At 46.8% G+C, this 12444-nt stretch overlaps 1 protein-coding gene across 2 annotated transcripts in view; it reads left to right on the top strand.

Annotated features, from left to right (window-relative positions):
- The window catches only part of LOC147661180 (uncharacterized), a 224153-nt gene that overhangs the window by 178277 nt on the left and 33432 nt on the right, over positions 1–12444 (top strand). For both annotated transcript variants that reach the window (XM_086951259.1, XM_086951260.1), the window contains exons 8-9: positions 7989–8154; positions 10385–10745. In XM_086951259.1, coding sequence (XP_086807385.1) covers positions 7989–8154; positions 10385–10745 — 527 coding nt within the window. The remainder of the gene's footprint in view (positions 1–7988; positions 8155–10384; positions 10746–12444) is intronic.

Genomic DNA, 12444 nt, shown 5'->3' with positions numbered 1-12444 from the left:
ATAAAAGAATGATAAGGGCTTCGGGGCAATAGAAGAGCCCCAGTCTTGATTCCCAGGAGCCCAAATGTGCCTGGCTGTATACACGTCGTCAAATGTTACGACTATACAGTCACCAGGGGTCGATTTCCTCGTGGTGCCCACCCAGGGAACTCTTCGAGTCGTTAAGACTCTACTCCTCCTTCCATTGGGAATAGGCCTATAAGTGTTGAGCCAGTACATAACTTTGTTACGTAGCGAGTGCTGGTCTTCATATTGACCATTCTCCAGCTCCGGGACGCCCGTCAAAACCACCATATAATCATTTGCTTCGGGAGGAAGGTCTATATAACCTCCTCGAAAGTTGCTCCTGATGTTGGGGCCCCTAGCAGAATGAGGTGGGGGTCTATTCCGGGGGGCCTTAGCGGGACGTGAGCTATTATTGGCTGGATTTTGGGCTCTCGGTGTCACTGTTGAAGTATTGGTGCGAGGTGCCTGGGCAGGGCCGGTGCTAGAGCTAATTGGGTTCCGGGCTCTTGGTGCAGCTGATGTAGAGCCAGTATGAGTTTGTGTAGCTGGAGCATTTGGGGTATTAGCCCTGGCCTGAGGGGGCGGGTTAGCAATAATAAGATTCCTAGTGCGGGGTTTGGGGATAGGGTGGGTAGGACAGGGCAAAGAGGGATTAGGGGGCAAACCAGGAGTAGCTGTGTGGGGTGGGGTAGGAACCTCTGTGCGTGGGTCACTATCAATCACCCCCTGGCGTTCCAGGCCTCTTAGGCCAAGAGTGGCCAAGGCGATGATACTTTTCTCCATTTCGAGGAGATTGTTCTCTATACGGGAAAGCCTTAGGTCCAGGGGAGATAAGAGATTTTTTAGAGACTCCCACACCACTCCTATAAATTCCCGCTCCCTCCCGTCCTGGTTTGTCCAGCCCGTATCTAATCTTTCAGGTTGAGAGGTGCCTCCAGAATCTACCATGCCTTGCCCCACAATGTTTTCACCCCCGGGAGCCAATGGCGAGAGGAGAGACATAGCCGGACTGATAGCGGCTATTGTATTTCCACTGATGGGCAGATTAGCACCCTGTGTTGGCAATTTCTTCCGAGGGGAAGTTGGGCTGGGGGAACGTTTTCTCTTATTGGGATTCCCCGGGATGTTATCGAAACCGCCATATGAGGTAGAGGCCAGGGATATATCAAGTGATTGTTGGGAACAAGTAAGGGAAACAAGAGGGCTGTCCTCAACAGTGAGCGGGCCGTCGGGCAAGGCAGGTAGACCTAAAGATGGGAGTGGGAGGGAGGCAGTGGGCAGAACAGGCATATCATGGACATTAACCACTGCTATAACACCCTCCCGCTTACCAATATGACTAGGGGAAGTAGCTGTAGCTATATGGCCAAGAGAGGATTTCTTACGTGAGGCAAAATCAAGTGACAACTTCCTGGCCGCTTCCAGGTCAAGGGACACTCTGGTTTGCAATTTGTCAATTTCATGGTCTATAGCCTTGGTTGTCCGCGTGATAAAATCGTCCATGGGCCCGTTAGGTGCCGGCCCCCCCTTGGCCGCCCTATTGCGTGTGACGCGGGTACACATATTGTCAAATATGGGCTAACTAAGTCTAACAGCCCGGGCAGGAAACAATACAAAGGCAAACACAAAGTGCGAGGCGAAAATGCAAGATGGGGGGCCCAGACCAGACCGCTCAGACCTCGAACGGCCTCAAACGGCCCGCTCTTTGCCCGGTCTTCGCCCCGGGCTGCGTCCCGCGCTGCGGGAATGAAGGGACAATAAGTAAGTGGACAGGTAAGACAAGGGGGCGTGGCAGCAGGGAGAGCGGACCGGATGTCAATCAAAGGTCTCGCAGGGGCTCCTGGGCAATGGAGTCCCCTGCACGCTCGCAGCCCCGCTGACCGCACTCACCCGGTGGCCGGTGTCCAAGACAGCGAAGCGGCACCCGCGGAGCGGGTGCGGCGAGTCGTCCTGCTGGGTCCTGAAGGGTACAAGGAATACCACAGGGTCGGCGTCCAACAAATCCTCCAAAGTGCCTCTGTGCAGATAAATGCGTCCCGCAGGTGAAGAGAGAAAGAGGGTTTTTAAAACAGCCAGGGGCGGGGGGCGGCAGCAGGGAGAGCGGACCGGATGTCAATCAAAGGTCTCGCAGGGGCTCCTGGGCAATGGAGTCCCCTGCACGCTCGCAGCCCCGCTGACCGCACTCACCCGGTGGCCGGTGTCCAAGACAGCGAAGCGGCACCCGCGGAGCGGGTGCGGCGAGTCGTCCTGCTGGGTCCTGAAGGGTACAAGGAATACCACAGGGTCGGCGTCCAACAAATCCTCCAAAGTGCCTCTGTGCAGATAAATGCGTCCCGCAGGTGAAGAGAGAAAGAGGGTTTTTAAAACAGCCAGGGGCGGGGGGCGGCAGCAGGGAGAGCGGACCGGATGTCAATCAAAGGTCTCGCAGGGGCTCCTGGGCAATGGAGTCCCCTGCACGCTCGCAGCCCCGCTGACCGCACTCACCCGGTGGCCGGTGTCCAAGACAGCGAAGCGGCACCCGCAGAGCAGAGCGGGTGCGGCGAGTCGTCCTGCTGGGTCCTGAAGGGTACAAGGAATACCACAGGGTCGGCGTCCAACAAATCCTCCAAAGTGCCTCTGTGCAGATAAATGCGCCATTATTTTTAAAACTCACCTCCGACTGACTATTAAAAAACTTACAAATATTCGGCTGATTGAAGCCATGTATTTTTCTATCTCAGACTCAGCAGCAGTCTTCTTGACTGGCATTCTAGTTTATAACCCTCCTAGGGTTTCAGCCTCCTCATTAACGCAGCTGATCCATCTTATAGCGGACTTATCTCTTAAGCACCCGCACTTCATAGTACTTGGTGATTTCAACCTACATGTTGAAGATCCCTCATGCTCCCAGGCTATTCGATTTTTGGACACCCTACAGAGCCTTAGTTTGACGCAATTGATCCAGGGCCCGACGCATTCGGCGGGCCATACCTTGGACCTAATCTTTTCTAATCTCCCAGACATCACTATTTACCCTCCTCTTCCCCTTACCTGGTCCGATCACTATCTTCTCAGGTTCGATATTCTGTTGCTACCCGCACCGAATCCGGTGGAACTGAGAAAGGACCATAGGAGAAAATGGCATAAAGTCACCTGTTCGGCCATCGAGCCTGTCTTTCGATGCTCCCTGGAACCTCACATGGGAGATATTGATGCTTGTGTAGAAAGGTTTAATGCTGACTTGTTGTCTGCTGTCAATGTCACGGCCCCGTTGGTGCCGGTCTCGTCCGCAAGATCCCGCCCCTCAGCCCCGTGGTTCTCTGCTGCCCTGCGTGAGGAGAAAAGCCGCTGCAAAATACTAGAGCGCAGCTGGAGATCATCTTATGATCTAGAAGCTAAAAGCATCTACAGAAGGGCTTTAAAGAAATTTATTCAACTAAAAAAGTCAACAATGAGAGAATTTTTTGCCTTACAAATCAAAAACTCAGACAACTCGGCAAAAACTCTGTTTTACATTGTCAAAGACTTCGTCAAGCCTCCCGCTATGACACCTAACAATTTCTCCAGTCAGACTCTATGTAATGGCCTATCAGATTATTTTCAAGATAAAATTGAGAAAATCTCCTCCTCCTTTCCATATACCTGCACAATCCCCTTCTCTTGATAAAAATAGGAATGACACTGTACCAGCCCTGAAACCCTTTAAGGATCTTACCACAGAAGCTGCACTTAAACTGCTTACTCAGTGCAAATCGGGTTCTCCTTTAGACCCTGCTCCCTCCAAAGTCATGAGTGACCTTGCTCCCCTCCTGATAGAACCACTCATCTCTATCTGGAACACCTCTCTACAGCTGGGCCAATTTCCTACCGCCTGGAAGGAAGCCATGCTGGTTCCTATCTTGAAAAAGACAAATGCAGACCCTACGCAATTTTGTAATTACCGCCCCATCTCTCTCCTTCCCAAACCAGCAAAGGTTTTAGAAAAAGCCGTTCAACTTCAGCTCGCGGAATATCTGGAGACCAATGTTATACTTCATGACTCCCAATCAGGTTTCCGCACTGGTTTTAGCACAGAAACAGCACTTCTGGAAGTATCGGAAACCATTCGAGAGTGTGTGGATAGGGGAGAGGAGGCCATGCTAGTCCTCCTCGACCTATCCGCCGCTTTCGATACGGTGTCCCACAAGATACTTTTAGATCGATTGGAGCAGATTGGACTGGGCGGTTCTGCTCTGTCGTGGATTAGCTCCTTTCTTCAAGGTCGAACGCAGAGGGTCCTCCTCAGACCTTTCCAATCTGAAAGTAAGCCCCTTGTCTGTGGAGTACCTCAGGGCTCCGCTTTGAGCCCATTGTTTTTTAATGTCTATTTGGCCCCTCTGGCTAAGGTGGTTGAGTCATGTGGGGTCAGAGTGATCTCTTATGCTGATGATACACAGCTCATGTTTTCTTTTAGAGATCATTCTGACTCCAGCCTCGCCAGTTTTCGCCACTGTCTGGGCGAAGTATGTTCCTGGATGGCGTCTAACCATCTTCGACTCAATACTGACAAGACGGAGGTTTTGTTTTTTAATCAAAAAATCACAATTCCATCTACCTTGTGGTGGCCGACTGTACTGAACCCTCCCCCCATTCCCGTTCACACTGCTCGCAACCTGGGTTTTCAGTTTGACGATGCTCTGGCGTGTAATCCCCAAATTAGTAAGGTCACTGCTGCCTGTTTTGCGAAACTGCGGATGATGCGAAAGATCTTCCCCTTTCTGCCATTAGATGCTCGCAGAACGGTCACGCAGGCCTTAATCACATCACATTTGGACTATGCCAACAGCCTCTACGCCGGGGCCCCCCAATATCAAATTGAACGCTTACAGATCGTTCAGAACGCGGCGGCGAGGCTGATTGGCAATATCCCTTTTCGGCATTCGGTTGCAGCCTACCGCAAAGAACTGCACTGGCTTCCAATCGCCAGTCGCATCAAGTTCAAAATGCTAACTATTGCCTTTCGGGCCCTCAATGGGACAGGACCAGAATACTTACGCAAAAGATTAGTACTTTCCCACTCAGCCCGATCTTTGCGGTCAAACAACTTGCGCCTTATTGTTGTCCCTCGGTTCCGTCGCTCCAGAATGGGCGGCAGAGCCTTTGCAGTTATGACGGCTAAACTATGGAACAGCCTCCCCTTAGATCTTAGATTTGCTTCCTCTGAAACACTCTTTCGTAGCCGTCTCAAAACTTGGCTATTTTCACTGTCATAGGATCATCCCCCTTTCTAGCTCACAGTCTCAGCGCTGGGACACCCCCTTCGGGGGTAGCCGCGCACCCTACAAGTTCCATAAATAAATAAAATAAATAAATAAATGGTCCCGCGCTACTCATTCAGGAAAAATGATGTAAGCGTGACGTACATAAGGATTTCTAACAGCTGTGCAGTTCTGTCAATGGAAGAACAGGTTGATGTGATATTTACAGTTTATCACACCAATCAGTTGGACTTTTTTTTAGGTTTAGCTACAAACATCTTTAACCTTCTGGGAACCTCGTGTTATAAATTCTTGAAAAAACTACAAGAAGCATAGAGCGGGGGAGGGCTTTCTGGCAGCCTTATTCAGCCATTGGGGTTCTTGTATTTCTCATGGTTTACCATTGCTTGGATGTGCTGTCTATCAAGGCTATTCGACTCCCATTTGATTATGGCAATTAGACAGCGGGTAGTTTTGTTAGCCTGCAGATGAGACATGACATGCAGGTGGTAATTGAGACCCAGTATGTCATCTTAATTGTATTTGCTTTGCTGACAAAACATTTTAATTGCGAATCTATGGTTTTTTTGTTGGGTCTTGCCTGCTGACTGCTTTAGCTGTCTGCCGTCGAAAAACGTATTGTGGGCAATACCAATATTTACGGTGGGGTTTGGGTCAGCCCAATGTTTATCTGTCATTTGCTTTCATGTCAATTTCATTGTATCTGATGGGTCGGCTTGTTCTTGTGTTTTCCCTTCCCGAATAAACCCTTCGCCATCGTTTTGAATAAATGTCTTGTAGCCTTCCACTGCTTACATTTAAAGAATTGTCATTGTCTTTTGCTTTTAGAACTTTGTGGCCGTAAATTATTTTTCCTGCTCTTGCCTTAGAGTCCTGACGCACATGAGTGTTGGTGTGATGACCCATGTACGTTTATACATCATGCTTTTTTCCTGCCTTATGCTGTTGGACATCTGTAATACTCATTTTCTTTTATGATGTTCAACGTTATTAGCTAAACATATTGGTAAACCCAATTGATTTGCATTGGAAAAACCCAAATTGATGTTTTTGTGCCTTTACTAATGCGTGTTTAGAAGACAGTGATTGGATTTATTAGGCTGTCATAAAGCCACAATGCTATTCAGTATTCACCCTGCTGCTGAATTTGCCTGAATTTCCTGTTGTAATAGCATGTTGGATTTCTGCCTTTTTTTTGTTTACAAATTGAAGACATTAATGCGCAGAGGCTTTCTTAAAGATGCAAAATACGTCCTGTCCCTTTGGCAATAGCAAAAACAACAGTTGATGGACAGAATGTAGAACAATGTCATACATTCACCCCAGTACAAGGATCTGGGCCTAAAGCCATCGTTTTTTTGCACTCCACACCACCCTGGGTTAGACACTGGCTATATGCAAACCAGTCTTGACCCTGCGCCCAATGGGAACAGTCCAGTCTGAACTGCCAGGCCAGGGCTTCCCCCGAACTGGTAAAAAGCATCCTAGGACTAGTTTCGATGTTTGGCAATAGCATCAACTATACATTATTATCCTGTGTAAGTCTTTTAAGTTAATCATTTACGATGCAAACTTCATCTTTGACTCCTTTTCATAACACTCTTATTTGAGGGTACAACCGGACTCTAATACTCCCGGCTTCCATATGGTTTTTGCCTTTGCATCTTTATGGGATTTTCTTTCTAGAGCAACATATTTGCTTAACTATTACCAAATATTTCCCATAATCACAAGCCAGATTTATTGGCTTAGTTAGTGCTTATTTGCTGTTTTTGTTTGCGTATTTAACATAAAAATAGCCTTTATAATTCTCTTTTCGACTACCTGTCTATGAGCAAGAAATGCTGCCAACTTGTTCCTCATCACATAGTTCCACTTTAGAAACGTTGCTGACAGGAACAGTGCACCAGAGTACCAGGCAGACCCTGAGAGCGCATCCCATTTTTGTGGAACATGAAGGATCCTTACTCCATGGGCGATACTTATCTGCGATTTCGGCCAAATTGACGTGGTTTGGGAAGCATGTCTCCTCAAAGTGGAGAAGTGTGGCTCACTGGTTAGAGCAGGCAGACCCTGAAGCAGAGGTCAGACCCGGGACCAGGGTTCAATTCCCGACACGGCAGGGTCTTGAGCTCAAATGTCCATGGACTCGATAATTCTCGCTTCGGTGCCTGACCTAATCATGGGTTCACACTCTGCAACTCTGGGCATTAAGCTTGCTTAATCTCCACAACGGCCCCCCCCGCGGCGGGATGCCTGGCTTTCACCTTGGGGATGCCCTCTAGGGGCTATCTCACAGGGAAAAGCCAGGACGGGTTCCCAAGGCAAGCGCAGAGATACCCCTTCGGGGGTCGATTCTGGTGCTATATAAGAAACATAATAATAATAATAATAATATGCATCCGGTGCATCTCAACACAATTCATCTACTCTTCAGACAATTACAAGACCTGTCATCTTGATAGTAACTCCTTCTTCTAACATGGTTAAAGATCTTTATTCTCTTAAGGACTGTACTTCACATGTTGCATGTTTTTTGCAGATCTGAGCACCAGGGTCTACGTTCACCAGAGATGGTACTTGAGTGACGGTCACATCTTTGTGTATCTTTCAGGGTTGGCCTCAATATTCGATGCAATGTAAAATGCTTTCCCTACTGATGCAGAACACAAATGCAAATTCATATCCAGAGTATGCAATTAAGTACTATGTGTCCTAAAATATCGAAATGTGTTCTACCTACAGGTACAGTTGCTGAAAGACCAGCTGGCTGCGGAAACGTCTGCGCGTATTGAGGCACAGGCCCACGTACGTCAGCTGCTGTTGACCAACCGAGACTTGTTGCAACACATTTCCGTGCTAGTAAAGCAACTGAAAGAGATGGAAATTAAAGCTGAGATCAAGCAGGCAGGTAAGACTGAGCTGTGCCTAGTACAGCTACAAGACTGGATCTTAAGTTGTGTAGAGAATGAGGGTTGTAGAGTGCTGAACAGAAACCCCAGAATACTAGAAGTTATCATGTTTAAGTCCATCTCTCATTTATTCATTTAATTCTCATGCTATTACTGCAAGGCCCTCAAATGGCCAAGTGAAGCTACAAATCAGTGTAAGTGCAGTTATATATTGCATAATATGCTGTAAATGAAGTCATTGGAATCCAAACTCTTGATAGAAGAGGTTGGGGATTCATGTGTTTGTGGGATGGTAGAAAATTGGGTTCTTGTTGGACATGTAATGGGAGTGAGTTGTAGAGTGTAGTGTTGATGGTGCAGTGAGCCCCAGTAACCCATAAACATTTCAGTTTTTTTGTGATTGTTGAGAGACTATGTTGGGAGGCCGACCTTAAGTGTGACGTCATACCGTGCATAATAAAAGATTTAGGAAGGTGATCAGTCGTTTTGGGTTTGAGAACCAACAATGGGTTTCCATTCATGCCTTTATCTGCCATGAAGTTAGTGAAGGGATTTTAGAGTAGGGGTGATGTGACCTTAAGGTCGTAGTTGAGGTGGGTAGAGTAGTTTTCAGCTCTTTGTAATTTGTTCAAAGTTATAGACTCCATGCAAATTTTCGACACAACAGAGAACATTTGCTCTAAATTTTATTAACGAGTGGATCACATTTAGTCAACCAGGGTGGAGTCCAACTCTTTTTGCTGCTTCCCGTTGGAGGAGGTTCTGCTCAGTATCGGTCCAGTGAGCACTTTGTTGCCTATCAAAGTACTTTGATTTAGCAAAAACCATAACTAGACTCTGTCACAAGTCATCCAGCCTGCAGAGACCATATGTTGGAAAATACATTAGTACCTTATATGCATTTATGGCTGTATGTTTGGAAAACATAGGGAATATAGATTTAGAGGCAACGTCTGGCTAAGACTCTTTATTAGAAATGTCACAGTTAAATGGGATAAATCAAATATTTAAATCCTGTTCAAAATTTGTTTAAAAAAAATTGTATTCCCTAATTTTTTCCCTCCGGATTTGACTAAAGTATTCAAGTGTTTTTCAGGTTTTAGTTTAATTCATTCCATATCTTTGGAGAGGAGCCAAGCTTTCCGCAATGCATAATCTCAGAGAAAATGTGACCCCTCTACTTTGTTCAGTGAATGTCTTCTTTTAAGGTCCTGGTCATGATTGGGCCTCAAAAATTGAGTTCAATTTGCACACCTGTTAATTTATGATTGTGTGTTTTTTTTGCAAATTAGAAGGTGCAGAGTTTGAGTCCAATTATGTGAACACACTGGAATGCGCTACAAAGTGTTAATAGAACATGTTAACACTTATTCTAAGGTGCGCAAACCAGGCTTTTAGGCAGCATGGTCCTGTAATTAGAGCCTGCTTTTGCATGCCCCGTTTCGATTGAGCAAACATCTCTAATTTCATCCCAAAATGAACCTTGTTTGAGGCGCAAGTAGAGGTTTGCTTCCAACATGGGATTAGCACCTCTATCACAATCAGAATCAAACTGTAACTCTAATTATATATTTTTAATTTCAAGCCTCCATCACTCATTCGTGAGCTGGGAGTTCCTTGAACATTTACTTTGTCATACAAAGGATAACTTGCTGGGGTTCTGTTCTTAATTTGCCACATCCCAATTCTCTGCAGAGCTCGCTTCCATCTGGGAGCTGCAAGACAACACCATGGCAACATTCTCCCAAATTTCTCCTACATCAAAGGATGGGCACCAGCCATGCATTAGAAATTCTTTTCTTCTGTTGCTGGCACCCACATACTTACAGCTGTAGAGTATGGTCAACTGAAAATTGCTGCCCCAAAGTCCAACAAGGAAGGAGCTGTAGGCATGCCTTCATAGTGGCTATCTGGAAAAACATTGCCACCAACTCAAGCTCTGTTTCTCATACCCAGGACAACTCTGAAAAATAAAGACAGTCAGGAAGGGGACTGCCTGATAAATATATACACACATTCTCAGAGTTCCCCAGTTCCCCTTTAAATACATTAAAGGGTGTGCTAAGCACTCCTGTGCCTAACTGGTTCCAGAATATTTAAGTGGATTTAAATGCCCTTTGGCATCCTCACTTGTTACAAGTCTGTGTGTCCTGCGGTTTGACCGCTGCTACACTCGGTGATATAACATTTAATTGGCTCTTACTTTCTGTTTTAAATTCTTTTTCTCAGATGACAAGAAGTGTTCCCAGAATGTCACCATAGCCCAGTCAATCTCTCTGAACCTGAAGAACCTCTACAGCCTGGACTTGAAGCTCCCGGTGACTTCCACTCCTGCGAGCCTCCCGAACGGCTCCCTGAATGCTGGTTCACTGAGGGGGGACAGCATCGGGGAGTCGTACCTGAATCTCATGAACCTGGACAAAGGCAATAACCGAGCCAGTGCCAAGGACGACTGCCACACCTGGCCATCCAAAGACCGGCGAAACGGCTATGTTCGAAAGGTGGAGGGCTCGGAAGCCCCTGAACACATCACAAGCAACGGAAGTGGGCCACCAAAGGTGGACGACCTGAGCCCTTCTGCTGAAGAAAGGTAGGAATATGTCCTATTCTTTTCTACAAATAAATGGGTATGCAGTGGTAACTTTGTTAAAACAAGTGCTCCTTAGAACTCCTTTGTGATGTAGTCATGCTGGTGTAGTAGGTACACTGAGCAGTCTAGATTTCGAGATTTCACATTCCTGTAAAGTTGGCAGGGATAGGTTATGTGAAGAAGATTGCTTGAATCCCTAGAACATCTGTGTTAGAGGTTGTGTCTGAACCTTGGCGCCTAAACAGCCTCTGATTTGTAACTGATGAGCTCCCAGAAGGGCAACACATGGAAATTACAGGAAGTGAACTGAGCTCTCTTACTTTCTGTCCCTGCTGTTCATTTCGTGGTCCCTAAGACAAGGGAACACCAGGGATATGAAAGGGCAAGGCAGGTGGTAGCAGTTCCTTCTACTAATTGACTTTCATGAAGTTGAGTACTTAAAGAACAGTAAGGCAATAAGTCACATGAATTCCAGTTTGATCAGTGCCTGCCCTTTCAGTTCCATGAGCTTTATTACAGAGGGGAGAGGATTGAATAATTGTACATCTCAGCAGTTTAGTCCCATGTATCACTTTTGACTGCACCCCTATGTGTGCATGATTCTGCGTGTAAAGTAGGTTTTTAGAATACTAAGAAAAGTAATCCAAACAATTATTTTACAAAACATTATCTCTTGTTGGGGTATAAGGTTCTTTTTTTTATTGAAAATCGATCATTTAAATTTGTGAGAGTGGTTGCGAGGTGGTGGGACATGACTAACTTTTACCATGAGTTTTGTGCAGCACTTAAGGTGTTGATGTGGCTAGCACATATATTTCCATTTTTGTTCTATGATTGAAGAATTCTGAGGCACACACTCATGCATATTTGTTCTCCAATAATAGGACACAGACTTGCTTACTTATTGCATGTTATGCCAGCTGGCATGTAATGTAAATGTATGTGTCTTGTAAAGCGCACTGCTGCCCTGAGGCATTGTGGCGCTGTAGACCGCTGGGGAACCCGTCCTGGCTACCCCTGTGAGATGGTCCCTACTGGGTATCTACAAGGTGAAACCAGGCATCCCCGGCGAATGTGGGGGGCCGTTGTAGAGATGAGGCAAGCTAATGCCCAGAGTTGCCGAGTGTGATCCCTGGTTAGAGTAGGCACCGAGGCGAGAATTATCGAGTCCGCTGACCCTGGTCCACGACCCTGCCGCATCGGGAATTGAACCCTGGTCCCGGGCCATTCTCTGCTTCCGGGTCTGCCGCCTCTAACCAGTGAGCCACACCACTCCACCAGGGCGTCAAAGAAGGGCCTCCAGGTCTGTCTGTCTTGGGCAAGTTTCTGTAGGTGCTCCATTTGTGGTTCAGGGCTCCCTTTTCTGTTATATGGTTCACTTCCAGGTGTTCTTTGGCCTGCCTGCCTTCTGTTTACGTTCTGAGGTCAAGTGGAGAGCTATTCTTGTAATGGAGTTTTCTTATCTTCTGATGAGGGTTTCCTATCCATCTCAATCATCTACTCATGATGATGGCGTTGATGCTCTCTGGCTTGCATCTAGTGAGCAGTTTCTGGTTGGAGATGGGTTACGGCCTGAAAACGTGCAAATTGTCTTTCAGGTTACTGGCGTGGAAGGCTGACAGTTTGGTGAATAGCTTTTTGTCCTCCACTATCATCCTGGTCCATACACGAGTGCGGAGAGAACTCCGCTCTGGTAAAG

This window comes from Lissotriton vulgaris, unplaced genomic scaffold, assembly GCF_964263255.1.
Source record: "Lissotriton vulgaris unplaced genomic scaffold, aLisVul1.2 SCAFFOLD_1407, whole genome shotgun sequence".
Lineage (NCBI taxonomy): Eukaryota > Metazoa > Chordata > Amphibia > Caudata > Salamandridae > Lissotriton > Lissotriton vulgaris.
Note: the sequence above shows the minus strand (reverse complement) of the source record. Positions and strands in the feature narration are given on the sequence as shown.